Source organism: Thamnophis sirtalis, unplaced genomic scaffold (assembly GCF_051295495.1).
Source record: "Thamnophis sirtalis isolate CommonGarterSnake01/CBP01778 unplaced genomic scaffold, rThaSir2_p1.2 scaffold_6, whole genome shotgun sequence".
NCBI classification, from domain to species: Eukaryota; Metazoa; Chordata; class Lepidosauria; order Squamata; family Natricidae; genus Thamnophis; species Thamnophis sirtalis.
Window position 1 is genome coordinate 37943423 of NW_028261386.1, and position 16620 is coordinate 37960042.

Here is a 16620-nt window from a genome sequence, read left to right on the forward strand (position 1 = left end):
TTGGGGGAATCATAGAGAACCTAAATATATGAACATTTTGGGCTACTTAGAACTTTTCCTTCAAAACAATTTCATTCAACCTAATCCCATCCTAGTCTTTTTGACTTTAGTTCTAATCAGCTTTTGTAAAAATAAGCAAAGCTTAGATTGTTAACAGCATTACTTTCATTTACTGGCTGAGTTCTACATCATGGCAGCATTCCAGATAGGTCTAGGTCAGAGTGTCAAACTTGCGGCCCGCGGGCCAGATGCGTCACATGCTGGCCCTGTCCCCACCCAGTTTGGCGAAGGGGAAAAAGTCTCAATACGTCACGTGACGCTGCTGTGATGACACGAGTTTGACACCCCTGGTCTAGGTCATTCTTTCAGTTCATCCAGTGCTCATCATGGAGGAGTAGACTTTGCTACTTTTTGTCATCAAAATGATTTCAATGAGCCCTGGAAAAGAAGGACTCCTCAGCACCTTCTTAACACTGAAAATTAAGCATGGATAATTGAAGAGATACTTTCAGAGCACTCCTTCCTTAACGTATTTGTTTAACATTTTTTAAACTAGGTAAAAGAAGTGGATGCACCAAGTAACACTTCTATGATGATTTTTAACACTTCTATACCACCGCATCAGTATCTTATTCAGAATCTATCAGCCATGAAGGATTACAACATCGGTGTTTCTTGTAAGAATGAAGTAGGATGGTCAAGTCTCAGCCCTTGGATTACGGCCAGTACAACTGAAGGAGGTAAGATATATCAACAAGGCAGCATGATGGTAGTGGACAGAGGAATAAAGGATCATTTTCCAGGATATTTGTAGTAGGTCAGCTAAAATTTCTGATTTCTGGTTTAACAGTAAGCCCCTTTCTTCCTGCAATTTACTGAGATAACGATAGGGGCAAACAAAAATAAATGTGGTATGAAATGAGACAGATGCATATTCCAATCTGTACAAACAAATCCCTGGGCTGATTGAATGCTCAGAGGCACTTTGTTCTATAGAGCAGTATCCTCCTTCCTAGCCACATTTTTACATTTGATTACAATTGGTGGCTCATGCCAATGAGATCACTGGCAATAAGCAATGAGCCCCTCTTATTCCCATGCCTGTGCCATTTTGTTAATACAGGGCGGGGCATAACCTTTTCCTAGGGGGTCACAGCAAGATCGACAGCAGTTTACAACTTCCGCGACACCTCATTTTAAAGCCCATAAAAAACTGAATTGAATGAGCTATTAAATGTTAAATTTGCTTTAAGAATGGCTGGAAAATTCGATTCGGAAGAACAAAGGATCATTGACAGAATAAAATGCATTGCCTTTCAAGAGGCTCGCGATGCTGGAGCGACGTTTATCAATCGAAAATGGATTGCAAACAAATTGAAACGTCATCTGGATTGGGTTACTGATAATTGGAACAAAACAGCCCAAGAATGTTTCACAAAATTTGGAGAAGGGCGTCCTCTGCAACTGTCCCAAGAAAGCAAAGCCATCATTGCAACTGGCAGTCGCAAACAACGAAAAGGAAACCGAAAAGTGGCCCAAGAAATCCTTCAAATTCGTGGAAAACGAGTTGATCAAAGGACAATCGGCCGATATCGAGAACGAGAAGGTTTGAAGCCATTCCACGTCATTTGCAAACAATTGAAAACTCAAACACACGTTCAAGATCGGCTTTGGTTGTGCGATTGGTTGTCTGAATGGACCGAGGAAGATTTTCTTCATTTGGCGCCATCTGACGAATTCTTCGTTTATGCCATTCGAAAACCGAATTTCCAGAACGATCGAATTTGGGCTAAAGACGTCGACGACATCGCCAAACATGAACGATATCGACAAATCGTTCGCAATCCGACTTGCATCGGGATTTTCGTCATTTTCACAGCCAAGAAACTGCATTGGGTTTTGAAGGATAAAGGGGAATCCTGGGATGGCAGTTATTTCCGTGAGAAAATTTTATTGGAGAATGTCATTCCATTTCTCAGTGATCCAGACAATGTCTTGGTGGTTGGTGAGGCTGTCTTTCTTCATGACAAAGCTCCTTGCATGCGTGCAAATGCGACTCAGCAATTGTTAAAGGAAAACAATGTCAAATTTTGGGGCAATGACGTCTGGCCGGGAAATTCGCCAGATCTCAATCCGGCAGAGAACATTGGGGCCATAATTAAGGATGAAGTGGAAGCTCTGATGATTCAGGAGCAAGGTCAAAATCGATATTCGGTTGAAACTTTGAGAATGAATTTGGAAACTGTGTTGAAAAATCTGGAAAATCGAACGGAACTGTTTGAAGATTTGTTGTGTTCTTATCCACCTCGTTTGAATGCTGTTCGAAGGGCTAATGGTGGTCATACTGACTATTAAATCGTGTCAATAAACTCAGTTTTTGATGGGCTTTCGAATGGTGTATGAATTATTTGTGTTGTTATTACAAGTGTTGCTGTGACCCCCTAGGAAAAGGTTATGCCCCGCCCTGTATATGAATATCTGCACACTATATTCTGCAAGTAGCATATATGACTCTTTTTAAAAAGTTTATAAAATGAAAAGCACCAACAAAACTATGGAGTCAGCAAGATAATGACCTACAAGTAATTATTTTGCCTTTTACTTCCTTTTCGTTTTGAATGATACATACTCCATTCCCCCGATCATTAGTACAAATTGTTCTTAATGAAAATATATGTTGTGATTCTGCTATTATTCATAGAAGTATAATTTAGGGAGGATTGAACATATAGAAAGGGATGTAGGAAAATACCTTATTTGTAAAAGGCAGCCTGCTAAAATTTGAATTCCTGTCAATCCCAGCATGGATGTCATTCCCCTCTCTTGGTCTAGAGAACCAAGACAATAAATATTGTTTTATTTCTGGTGTTTTTTTTCCTGTTTCCACCCAAAAGATTAATTAGGGGTTTTTTGTATCTGTATTCTGTTCTTAAGCTCCATCTGCTCCACCTTTGAATGTCACAATCTCTATAAACGAATCCAGTTCTTCAGTAATGGTCAAGTGGATTAAGCCTCCTGCTTCACAGATGAATGGCAAACTTCAGAGCTACAGGATCTCTTATGTATGGCAAACATCAGAACGATCTGTAAGTATGAATTAATATTGATTAAATAGTCAACACTGAATATCCCAAAGAAAGGATTAAAAAAAAAACCTTGGGCAACCATCAGCCTTTTAGGTGGCATAAGAAATATCATGAATACAAGCTGTTTTCTCAAGAATCAGATTATAACCATCTAATTATGCCTTCTGTCATTAGCTACAGCTTTTCAAATCAAAGATCCAGAGATCTTTTTCCCCTGCACTTGATCTTGGCCAAAAATCCCAGAAGCAATCAGATGTGGATCACTTTACATGATCAACATCTGAAAGAAAGCTTTACATGATTTCTTATTTTTGTGTCTCATGCTGTGTGATATAAAAGGAAATGATCAATCAGAAATTGTGTCAAGAACATAAACTATCCATTTTCTCTCTTTCTAGTTGCCTCCTTTTTGATTCTCTCTCTGAGATCCTCTTTCCACACAGAGCAAGATACCTTGAAAAGAACAGATAGTTCTTATAAGGGGTAATCAGACTTCCTACAAAAGAAGGACATCATCTTTTTTTGTTCTCTTATCTCTATCCAGCAGGCATGGCCTTAACATCAAATATTGTGCAGTTTCTTGAGTATCTCTTCCTGAACAGTTTTTCTCCTTGGTATAATTCTTCCCTAAGAAGTCCTAATTGCAAGCTAAGAAGCTCAGCTCTTTGACCTAATTACAGTTACTCCTTCGCAATTTGGACTAGAATTGCTGTCCATAAGGGATGTGGTTGTAAAACACAACACTGACTGCATTCTTTAAGGACAGCAATCCCAGCAGTTCTGGTTGCCATGATAACCCCAACACCTGGGTCATTAAGCAGGAAGAGATAGGAGTTCCAGATGAAAAGCGTGGGGAGGGTATAGAGGAGTCAGGTGCTAGCAGGCAGTCCAGTGGAGTCCACTGGTGGGTCGGGAAGGGCTAGTAGGAGGTGGGGGATGCTGGGAAGCATGAGGAGGCTGACTAGAAGCTTATAGTAGAGAGTGAGAAGTGACTTGAACATTTCCCTCCCATTGACTTTGGTTGTGAGAACCTAGCAGATAAGAGTGCAAATGGCAATCAGGTGGCCAGATCATGGTCATGTTACTGTGGGGATACTGCGATAGCTGCAATTTTGTGGATCAGTCGTAATTCCCCCTCCTTCAATACCATCATCATTTTGAATGGCTGCTGAACAAGTAACCTGAGGACTATCTATAATTGTTTAGTACCATCCAGGAGGCTTGCCTGCTGCCACAAATTGGCAAGATCTTAAATTTATTATGTGCTGAAGGGTTTTTGTCTCTTAATTATTGTAGCCGATTCCTACCATTGAAAAATCAGTCTTATTGATGCTGGAAAAAGTAATTTCATATACATGCTGGCCTAAGTACTTTTTTAAAAAAAGTCCTTTGAATTAGATTGGTCATACAAGTTCCCTCTACCTGGTTTATATATTTCCTGAAGCAAATTCCTCACCCATACAGGTAGACCTTGATTTACAATCACAAGTGGGACTGGAACTTCCATCACTAAGCGATGTAGTCATTAAATGAGATATCACAGTGCAATGCCCAATTCCACAAGCTTTTTTGCTATGGTCGTTAAGCAAATCACCATAGTTACTAAGTGAATCCAGCTTCCCTCATTGACCATGCTTGTCATAAACTGCCTGGGAAGATTACAAATGGGGATATATGTTCTGAGAAACTGCAACCATCATAAATATGCGCTGGTTGTCCAGTTCCCTAAATCGCTATCACATGATCATAGGGATGCTGTGATGGTCGTAAGTGTGAGGACTGGTCATAAGTCACTTTTTTCTGTGCTATATAACTTTGAATTGTCGCTAAATGATTAGTCATAAATCAAGGGCTACATGTATCTCTTAGCCATCATAGAGGATATCATGGTGAATGATAGCTTAATTTCTCTCATTTTATTTAGATTTTATGGGGAATTGTTTTGTATTACAGTAATCACATTCAGATTGGTGCTGACCTCTCCTTTAACTATATAAACAGAAATGAATCCCTTTTCCATTGTGATCGCAGTCGAAAGATGAGATAACTGTCCTATATTGCACCTAAAATTCATCATGGTCCACCTCAGCCCTTTTATGGTATTGTAGGAAAATTCTGCAACAATGAATTTCTTCCTTTAGTAGCCTGGATGGCCTATTCCCATGATGGCGAACCTATGGCACACATGCTACAGGTGGCACATGGAGGCATATTTGCAGGCACACATTCCAGAGGGCCGGGGGGAGGCCATTTTCACCCTCCCTGGGCTTCAGGAAAGCCTCCAGAGCCTGGAGAGGGCACGAAACAGGCCAATTGGAAGTTCAGAAACAATCCGTTTCCGGCTTCTGGAGGGTCTCTGGGGGTGGGCAGGGAAGTCTGTCCCTAGGCTTCAGGAAAGCCTCCGGAACCTGGGGAGGATGAATACCCTCCCCTCCCCCGCACGTGTGTGTGTATCGTGCACACATGTGTGGGATGGGGATTGCACATGCATGCGCAGGTGGGTGGTACGCATTGAATTGTGGCTGTGGGCATGCACGTGCAATAGTGCACACACAATTTTGGCATGCCTTTACAAAAAGGTTCGCCATCACTGGCCTATTCTGTTCCAGCTGTGGCTTCCAAACTATCTTCAAAGGCAGCCCCGTGTATATCATAATGAAGTAATCCAGTCACAAGATGATAAGGATGTAAGTCACTGTTCACTTCCAGATGTGTTTTGGTGTTGTGCTTTTCAAATAACACTAAGTCAGTTGAACCTGAAGATGTTGCGTAGCTGGGAATCTTCCTCCAAAACTCTTCATCTCTGGCCACCCTCAGTATTGTGCTAAATGTGTTGTACAATAGAGAAACAACAGCTATGCTATAGAAATGAGGTTTTCTGGGTAAGCAGGAAAAATCAAAAGATAACACTTTTTTAAAACGTTCATTTCTCTACCCCAGATGACTTAATTTAACTTAAAGTTACTTTTCTAATCCAAAAATATAGCACAGATGATACATTGTACATTCATCCACATGGTATGAATATCTGCACAGAGATTATCACACTGAGCTATTTAAATATGTTACATTTTCCATAAAATATTATTTATGTTTGTTCTGTATTAAACTTTAGCTTTCTGTTCCCTTTTTAAGTAGTTCATTTTTAAGGATTTAGAAATCACAGCACAAAGATACTGAAATCAGCACAGTAGTGTTACGGTCTCCTGACTAACTCAGAGTAGAGACGCTAACTCAGCAACTTATATTACAGATGGTAAGCTAAAGGTTACATCCTGATTCTCAGAACAAGATATAAATCTGTGTGTCTAGCTCTCCCAATAAAATATGCAATGCCAACTTTTTTTCATATGGCTTTAACTTTTAATACAGTTCATCTCCAAATCCTTTGCTGTCTGATCAAAGGTTAGACATTAACTGGGAATCAATCTGGACTGAAAACTGAAACTGATTTAGATGCTAGTGACAATTTACTCTTCTCCATGACATTTAAATGCAAGTTTTAGAGAATTCTGGGCAACTGTGTGTCACTTGTTCCCTCTCTGAAGAGGCTTCCCCATTCTCCAGTTAATAGGACTCAGGCAGAAGCATCCAATGTGCAGAATACAATGTTTTTTTGGGTGGGGTGGGGTGGGGTGGGGAGGAAAACAAGCACAATGTTGTTGTTACACTCATTTTGTCCTTTCCCTGTCCCTTGACCCCTTTTGCTGACACTTCTGTGCTCAGCCTGCTCTCCAATGTAATAAAGTTATCTCTGTTCTTTGTTTTTCATCCTTATGTAAGAAGGTGAAGTCAGTGTAGGTTAAATATTTTTAAGTTTGCCTTTCCAAAGGTTTAGTTGGTGTTTAACAAGAGGAAAATGTATTAGGCAGAAAAATCTTTTAGATAAGATGGAGATGTATGCATTGTACATTTGTATATGTACTGCTAACCTCAAAATTGTTAAGAGATTGGACATAACAGAATAGCAGAGTTTGGAAGAGACTTTGAAGGTCTTCTAGTCCAACCCCTTGTTCAAGCAGAAAACCCTATGCCATTTCCGATAAATGGTTGTCCAATCGTTTCTTAAAAACCTCCATGGTTTAAAGTAGCTCAGCTTTTCTCAGCTTTCAATGTGAAAGTGAAAAAGAAAGCTGCTGCTTTAAGGAGTCAGTACTTAGGGTTGTTAAAGTAGTAGCACTTTGTTTCACACAACTGTTGTGAAAGAACCTATGTGAGTTCTGAAACATTTCCTCCAAATCGTTTTTTAAAGCATACCCAATTTCTTCAGTTTCCCATTGTCTTCTTGATAGATACAGTGTCAAACAGAGTTCTGAGCTGCAACCACTGTTTCTAAGAAACCAATCCCAAATAATTTACATAATTTCCAATGGGTTACAATGGTGTGTGAAGCCGGTCATAAAGGTCTTTACTGTAACCACAACAGGATTTAGGTAAAATGAAAAAGTCTTCATATCCATTCTAAATTTAAAAAATAGAGTTTCCTAGAGTCACCTTATAGGAGAGATGGGCAGCATACAAATTTAATAAATAAAGTAGATAAAAAAGTATAACAAATTATTTGTAAAAAAATGATCTATAGTGGTCATAAATACTTAATTTGTGCACTCTTACAAAGGGATATATCGTAATGAACATAGCTGAACTTAATTTAAATAAACCTTCAACATAAAAGGCTATTTTATCACTGTACCTTATGAAATTATTCTGAAAGCAATTATTTAAGTTGACATAACCTACTTATTCCAATTTTGTTATACTTTTCCTGATAATCCCAGCCTGTCCTTTTTTTAAAAAAAAACGTATTTTCCTTTTTTGAAATATCTTTGATAAATTGTGTTATGTCTGGTTACCCATATGACTATTGCTGACCAGAACTGGATCTGTTCAAAAGATAAGGGATGAGATATGGAGGAAGAGATTGTTTGCTACATTTTATGACAAGGTTGTTAAAGTTGTTAAAATTATTGAGACTTGTGATAAAGGGGAAGTCACAGCATATCTTCCTCCTTCCCCTTCCTCAGTGGTAGGTTGCCAATTTTCTTATTACCGGTTTGGGTGTCCTCCTGCCTGTGCGACGCTTCTGCACATGCACGCAAAAGCATCTGGGTGGGTGGGCGGAGCCTCCTGCTGCCGCTACTACCGGTTCACCCAATCCGGTTTGCCGAGCTGGCAGCAATCCCCCCCCTGCCCCTCCTATTTCTCCCACAATTTCGTCAACTCTAACTGGGAGCTGAGGTGGGCTGAGACTCGCCCAAAGTCACCCAGCCAGCTTTCATGCCTAAGGCAGGACTGGAACTCACAGTTTCCTGGTTTTTGGCCTAGTAGCTTAACCATTAGACCAAACTGGCTTTTTAAGTTTTTTGTACTTTGTATTAGTTTTTAATATGTATAACTGTAATTTAAATAAAATTGTTAATATAAAAAAGAAAAAAAATATTTCTGATAAGTTCATTTTCTCAGAGTTGCAGCCTTATCATTTTTTCTTACTTCCTATTTACAGAGAATTTTTAAACCGGTTTAAACAGTTCCTGCTCTATCCCTCTACCATGTTATTATACTAAACTAGTCTGTCAGCTGCGTTATGAGTCACGGAAAATGTGGAGGGTGGGGACAATTTACAAGGAGGTGGTACCTACAAGTACTGTTTTGGTTTCTTTTTCAGTTCTTCATTTGATTCATAGGCTGTATAGGAAATTTAGAGGAACAGAAATTTATTTCAAGTTGGGTGTGCTAATGCTATTAGATGGAACCGACATCTAGTTGGCAGGATAATGCCTAAATTTGCATATATATTTTTCTGTTTGATGCTATTATGAAATCTCCAAACACTCATCTCATCACAAAAGGCATTCCATCAGGGTGATATTGAAATCAGACAAAAAATATAACTTAAATATTTCTTTGATTCCATTGAAATCACAAATTTGGCAGGTAGTACTTATTGAAATAATATTTTCATTGACTATATTTATACAGTATTAACCTTTTTGAGATTTTTCAGGTCATTAGTGTTGTGGCCCGTTGGCTGCCAGCAGAGCTAGCAGCAGAGTCAGACGAGGAGGAGGTTGAGGGGGAGCCTGGGCCAGTTTCCAAGCCTTTGGAAGAAGCAGAATCAGAGGCAGAGCCGGGGCAGAGCCGGGGCTTTCTGTTCGCCCCCAGGTGGGAAGGCAGCTATATTTGGTACCTGAGCTGAGTGAGGGGGGGGACGACAGATGGGACCTATCCCAGATAGGTGTAGAAGAGAGGAGAGCAATGGAAGGCAATAAGCTGGCTCTCAGGGAAAAAAAGTCGTAGACACTATCCAGTCTCTCCCTGGCTGGGAAATAAATGGTAGGGGTTTGGGAGTGGCCTTTTGTCACAGACAACCATTCTTTTCCCCAGGTAGATCAGATTCCTTTGTCAGAACCAGTTTTGTTGGGTCTAATTGCTCTATATTTGAGGTGCCAACCGAGCAAGGGTAGGTTTCTCGCCCCGTTCCAACCGGTTCGGTTGGAACAGGGCCGACGGCGTCCTTGTGCACGCGCGTGGTGCACGCATGTGTACTAGTGTCTGCGCGACGCTCCAGCTGCTCCTGGAGGATCGCGCAGGCGCTGTATGCGTCCTGCGCATGCGTGGAAGCGCAGAACTCGTCAAAACTGGGTAAGGACCGCGGGCGGGCGGGCGGCCCCTTCGCCGTTCCTGGAAGTTACTTACTTCCGGGTTTGCCGACCAACCGGTTCGCAGGGACCTCCGCGAACCGGTTGAAACCCACCCCTGCAACCGAGTCTCCCTGCTGGGAAATAATAGGTAATGCATTTGCCTTAGCCAGTGTGAACAGGGACTGTTTCTGCTTGGCCTAATCATTGAAGGACTTTTTATCTTGAGTTCTCATGTGAACAGAGACTATTCGTGTCCTGTTTCAGAAGGGAAAAGACTTTCATTTGTGACTAATTATTTTTGGTTTGGTCTATCCAACATGAATAAAGACTGTTCCTACCCTGTTTTAAAAAGGGGGTTGTTTTACTCATGAGTAAGTGGTTTCTCATTGCTTGCGAAGGCTGTGTCAGAACAATTAGTAAGTATTCTTATCTTGTCCATGTGTAGATAAATCCTATTTTGCTCACTTGGGCTTTTTCTCAAGTAAGTAGACAAAGATTGTACAATATTCCAGGAGGTTAATTAAACGATTGTGGGCAAATATTGTTATGATATTACCAAGTTGTCTTAGGACTCCCCACAGATTTGCCTGCCCAATTTCTTTTCTTTTTCCTTCTGTTTTCTATTTTGTAGAAATTAAGTCTATTACTGTTTGTTCTTTTTAAAATAATGCACCAAGGATCAGTTTAAATGACACATCCGTTCTAAACCATCAGGGATTACACAATTAGCATGATGGAAGCAAACAAGAGATTTTCTGTTTTTGTCATAGGCAGGGAAGAAGAATGAGCATGGAATATTTTTTAAAAAATCAATTGTACAAACTGCTTCCTACAATGTGTTTTTGTGTTAAATTACACTTTCTTATTATTTTGTCTGCCAGCCAGATGATAGATTTGTAATGAGTTAATCTGATCATCCGCAGCTGTTTATTGTTTACAATGGGAAAAAACTTAGCATGGGTTCTAAACAGCAGTGAACTGTATTTAAATAACTTATTGACAACTTTTTAATTGTTGCTTTCTAGTGCTTGAAGTACTATAGTTACCAAGACAGCTACTGTACATAAATACTTATTTAATTTCATTGTACCATGTGCATTTAATTTTGTTGTACCATGTGCATAAAGTAAACTAATAAAGTAAACATAATAAAGTAAACTAACTAACTAAGCAATTGTGCTGGTATTAGCAAGTGTCTGTAAGCTTATTTGTAAGCAAATAAAGACAAAAGTTTATTTGCAAATCTGTCAGGTAGCTATGAAACTTGTCCACTAGATACTGGTAGAATAAAAAATATTTTTCTCTTCACAGAAGAATCACTCTTTTTCTACCAGTAAAGATACAAATTTCATCCATATTCCATTTATGGTCACAAATGTCACCTGCATAGTGCAAGTAGCTGCTGTCACTAATGGTGGAGTTGGGCCTTCCAGCGACCCTGTAGCAATATTCATTCCAAGCAATGGTAAGTCAGATTAATACAGTGATATGAATTAACAACTTGTTGAAATTCTAGTCATGTAGCCACTGTGTAACAATAGAACACTAGCTTTTTATATGAAATGCTCCAAACCGAGTATGAATTGAAATTCACAGCATCTATACTGCTATAGTCAATGATCTGTTTTACAGGAAGATTCCAAGAAAACGCATGTTAGAAAAGCCATATAAATTTGGTCCAGGAAATGAGAAACTGCTTTGAAATTGTCTTGAATTTTATGGGGAAAAAGTGTCCTCAGCATACCAATATATGTGTGCGTGCCTCTGTGTGTGTGTGTGTGTGTGTGTGTGTGTGTGTGTGTGTGTGTGTGTGCGCGTTCGTGCACTCATGCATACCATACCCATGGATATTTTCAAGTCAGTCTTGATTCCTGGCAACATCTGGACAAGTCCTTGTAGGTTTTTTTGGCAAGATTTTAGAAGTGGCTTGCAATTGTCATTTTCCTAGGTCAGAGAGGGAACAACTGGCCCAAGTTTACTCAATTGACTTCATGGATAAGGTTGCACTAGAACTCACAGTGTCCTATTTTCTAGTTTGCTGCCACTGTTTCCTTTTGTGGCTTCCTGGATATTTTAGTGAGGAAATTTTGGAATCCTCAGGTTAGAACAGAGATGCCAAATATTGAGGTTAGGGCCTGTAGCTGATGTTAAACAACTGGCTGAAGGTCCAGTTCTTCCAATTGGGATTACTGTAATGATGACTGATAATAGCCCCTTAAATTGGAACAGTGACAGAGAACAAAACTTGTGAGTAACTATCAGATTTTCCGTGAATTTTGAGCTATAACTATACCAAATAAACACTTCTCCCAAAAATTTAAAATGTTGAATTTCAAGCAGCAGTGAATACTTTGTCACCCATAGATTGGGATGACAAAGGTTTTTGGGAAACAATCAAATTCCCAATCTCCTTACTGATATTCTCCAAACTAATGAAAGCTTTTTTCTGGGCAAGGCATAAAAGTCTCCGAAGTGGGGTGTGGGAGGAGTCACAGCTGGGTATTGTCACGGCCCATCTGCCCGGAGACTGAGGTAAATCTTGAGGCCACACCTCTACCCCTCCTCTGACTCTCCAGATTAACCTCAGTCTTCGACCCAGAAGGAGCTAAATACCTGGCTCTTCTTGGTACGAGATTTTTTTCTTTTTCAAATTTATCTTATTGTTATACAACTGACCTTCTCTTGTGTGTTCTGCGATTGGCCTATGCACAGGAGCGGTTAGCGCTGCTGAGAGGCTCCTGAGCCACGGCCCAGCAGCAGGGATGGGGAGCCCCAGGCCCCACGCACATAGCACGACGGACAATGACTCCCTGCACTGCAGTTGGCCATTAGGTCTTCTCTACGCCTTCCCTCCCCTCCCTCTCCTGTCCGGGATGCTCAGGAAACTAGTATTAGAGAAGGCAGAGGTCATCCTGGTGGCTCCCTACTGGCCCCGACATCCCTGGTTCGCAGATCTGATTGAGATGTCTTTCGCCCCCCCCCCCCACTGGAAGATCCCTCGGGGGGAGGTAATCCTTATCCAGGGGAATCTGGTCCACCCAGACCCAGACTGGCTCCAACTGACCGTCTGGAGATTAGCAGACACAATTAAGGGATGTCCAGATTTCTACCAAGGTCATCGGGATCATCGAGGCTGCCAAGAGGAGATTCACCACTCGCATCTACGATGCGACCTTGGTCTCCTTCGCGTCCTGGTGCCACTCTGCTCAGGTAGAACTGACATCAGCCACAGTCCCGCAGGTACTGGATTTCCTCCAGGATGGACTGAAGAAGGGCCCGGCCACTAGCACCTTCAGAAGGCAAGTCTCAGCTCTGGCCACCATCCTAGGGGGAGTGGGCACACAGTCCTTGTCCCAACTTCCCATCATCAAACGGTTCCTCAGGGGAGCAACCAACCTCCAGCCCCCGGTGATTCACCGCTTTCCCTCTTGGAACCTGCCCACAGTGCTCCAGGCACTTCTGGAAGCACCCTTCGAGCTGCTGAGGGAGGTGAGTCTTCAGCTGCTTACACTCAAGGTAGTGTTCCTTGTAGCTATCACCTCCGCCAATGCACTGTCGGCCAGGGTGGATCTCTGCATCTTCCACAGCAACAGGATTGTCAAAGATGCCAAAGATTAACTCCCCCTTTCCCAGGGCTCAGAAGTTTATCCTCCCGGATTTTTGTCTAGTTCCCTCCAGGGAAGGGAAAGGTCCTGGCATCGCCTCGATGGCCATTAAGTGATCGGAGGTCCTCTTCATCTCCTTCCACCTGGCAACCAGGGAGTGGTTTCCCCAGCCAACATCAGGCTGGCCATCTCCAAGGCTTACGAGGCACAGGGGCTTCCAGTGCCTGAAGGCATCACTGCACACTCCACAAGGACTGCAGCCACTTTGGCAGCCTTGCCACCCAGGCTCCCATTGAAGATATGTGCAGGGTGGCAGCATGGGCTTTGCTCTCTCCATTCATCAGACACTATAGGCTGGACGCTTTTACCTCCATGGAAGCGTCCTTTGGGAGGAAAGTTCTCCAGAGAGTGCTAGATACTCGGGGGGACTCAGGCCCTATGGACCCTCCCAGGGACACCTAGCTTTGGTATGTCCCAGCTGTGACTCCTCCCACGCCCCACTGGTGTGGGATCAGTCACTTCCCGCCCGTAACGTAACTCAGGCAGAGTGGGCCTGAGTTAAGATAGTTACCGGTCAGTCAGGGACCAAGAGGGGAGTGGGGGGGCTTACCCTGTTCCTTCTAGATTTGCCTTGACTGGTCCATCGGTTAATCTGGAGAGTCAGAGGAGGGGTAGACGTGTGGCCTCAAGATTTACCTCAGTCTCCGGGCAGATGGGCCGTGACAATACCCAGCTGTGACTGCTCCCACACCATCCTTCGAGATATGCAGTTCAGGAAGACCAACTGACATTTTCCCTTCAACATTACTACAGAGAAGGTGTTCTAAAATTCCATTTGAGACATATATTTTTTGCCATGTGGAACTACAGCTGTCCAATCCGTGCTATTTTATTCTACTATTAGACAATCAGTGGATTCTTGGGTTGTTGTTTCAGAGATGCATCCTGATTGGATTCTTCAGTGACTTCAACAATGCATTTATAAAGTTTGGATACATGTTTATGTTTTATAAATGTTTTATAAAATTTACTAAATTCCATGGAGTCTTAGATCCCAGTTTTTGAATGAATTATGTGGTTCAAAACATATTGCACTAAAATGCACTGTTTTGTCCAGTTAAAAGATACAGGAATAACAGTTTTGGATCTAGAGGAATTTTTGTAATATCTGTATTTTACTCTTTTTTACATTAGTATCCTGGGCAATCTGATAATACTCATCTTTTAACCTTTTTTCAGATTGCAAGTCATTTATAATTCGTACCATAGAAAAATATTGTGCAACAGCTATGAAAATCAGAAATCAATCCCACAGTTATAACATAATTTTCATATAAACTATCACACTTGTCTTCAGTCCTCTCCTTTTCACTGTTTTAATACCTTTTATTTCTAACTTTTTGTTTATAATAATAAGCTCCCTTCCTTCCATGAATTTGCAAATAATGCCTCCCGCCCCCAACTATAATAAGATGTCAGTCTCCTTTTCTTTGTAACTTGTCTTATTCTTATAGGTTTTATATCTGTTGCACCTTCTACAACACTAGAATCTAGAAATACAGATTCACTTACAATAGTCCTTGGATTTATATGTGGAGTTGTCATCATTGGACTAATCCTGTACATATCTGTGATTATCAGGAAAAAAATTAAAGAGGAGAACAAATTTGGGTAAGTACCTAAACAAAAAACAAAATTCGTAAACTGAATCCTTGATATATGATTTCTAAAACGTAATTCATATATGAATCTGCAGTTCTTTAATATATAATAGGGCACTTGTGGCAAACACTTCCCCAGACAGCTAATATTCATGTCCACCTTCCATGGTCAAATGGTTCCACTTCATGTAGAGTTGCATTTTCTAACCAAAGAATCATGATAATTAAAATCTAATATATTTTGAGAGTAAGATTAGAAGTAGTGGATTCTCAGTGTTTGCAATTCCCTATGGCAAAACCTATGGCTTAACTCTGTACTAAACAGGATCTTTGAATAAAGATCAGTATAGTTAATTGTTATCTTAAGTTTGGTTTAAAATTCAGGCTTGGTCCAAGACTAATTATTGAGCTGTAATCCAATATAAGTTCTATTTTTAATATAGTGGAACTTCTGTGTAATCACATTCAGTGCTACGAGTAATTACCTAAGGGTGTTATGCTAGTGTATTGGAAATTACAATGACATAACTAATCAAGATGAATAACTCCAAAGATTGTTCTTTTGAGGCCAAAGTTATTTGAAAGTTAAGTGGTGGTTAAAAAATTCAGATTTATATGGCAGCAGGTGTGTTCAAATGTATATTTCAGATTAGTACACTAACAACTGCAGGTTGTGAGCACTGTTTTACTTTTCATTTATTAAAATCACTAAGATTGGAATAAGATGAACACTGCTTTAATGATGCTTGAAAAAGTAGTAAAGGAAAATACAGGATGGGAATTCATATAATCAGCAAGTTTAGATAACAGAGGTCCTGCTGTACAGAATGTTTGTGAAGCATGATTCACTTGTGCATGAGATTAGAAACAGCTTTGTGCACACTAAGTAACTTAATCTCTCTTTGTTAGTTTCACTGCAAAATACTCCATACAAACTCTGTAAACTCTTGATCTTTTTATTTCATTTTCTCAAATTTATGTCCCCTTCACTAAATTGGCGAGATTTATATGTTTGGCTAGGCAGTGTTTGGTCTAATGGTCTAGATCAGCGGTAGTCAACCTCGTCCCCACCGCCCACTAGTGGGCGTTCCAGCTTTCATGGTGGGCGGTAGGGGTTTGCTGTAACTCTGCTTTATAAATTTTATAAAGTAAAGTTACTTCCCTACTTTATAAGTCACCATCACTGTGGAACCGGTGGGCGGTTATAAAATTTTACTACTAACAGAGATACAAAAGTGGGCGGTAGGTATAAAAAGGTTGACTAGCCCTGGTCTAGGTGATTGGTCTAAAGGTTAAAGCACCAGGCCAGAAAGTGGCAGACCGTGATTTCCTTGAGTACGGGTTCCCCACAGGTCTTTGTCTTGAATCCGTCAGAATTCACCTTGATGGTCCATGACTGCTGTGCCAAGTCTGTGATGAATCATATTGTTAAATATGTGAATGACACAGAAAGAAAGAAAGAAATTTGGTAAATCAGCCTCAGATACAGATTGAAGCACCTAAACTAGATTTGCATATTGTGCTAAGGTATCTTTTTCAAATCATGGTGTGTTGAATGAGTTACTAAATTTACAGATTATGCTAAACTTTGAAGTAATTTGCTTGCATTTCACTCAGGCAACCTAAG

General features: G+C 40.8%; 1 protein-coding gene across 3 annotated transcripts in view; it reads left to right on the forward strand.

Moving 5' to 3' along the window:
* MERTK (MER proto-oncogene, tyrosine kinase) overlaps positions 1-16620 on the forward strand; it is a 68116-nt gene that overhangs the window by 26536 nt on the left and 24960 nt on the right. For 2 of the 3 annotated variants that reach the window (XM_087717625.1, XM_087717628.1), the window contains 4 exons: positions 557-740; positions 2935-3086; positions 11039-11192; positions 14847-15003. In XM_087717625.1, the coding sequence (XP_087573751.1) occupies positions 557-740; positions 2935-3086; positions 11039-11192; positions 14847-15003 (647 nt within the window). The remainder of the gene's footprint in view (positions 1-556; positions 741-2934; positions 3087-11038; positions 11193-14846; positions 15004-16620) is intronic. The other variant, XM_087717627.1, reaches the window with a different exon arrangement.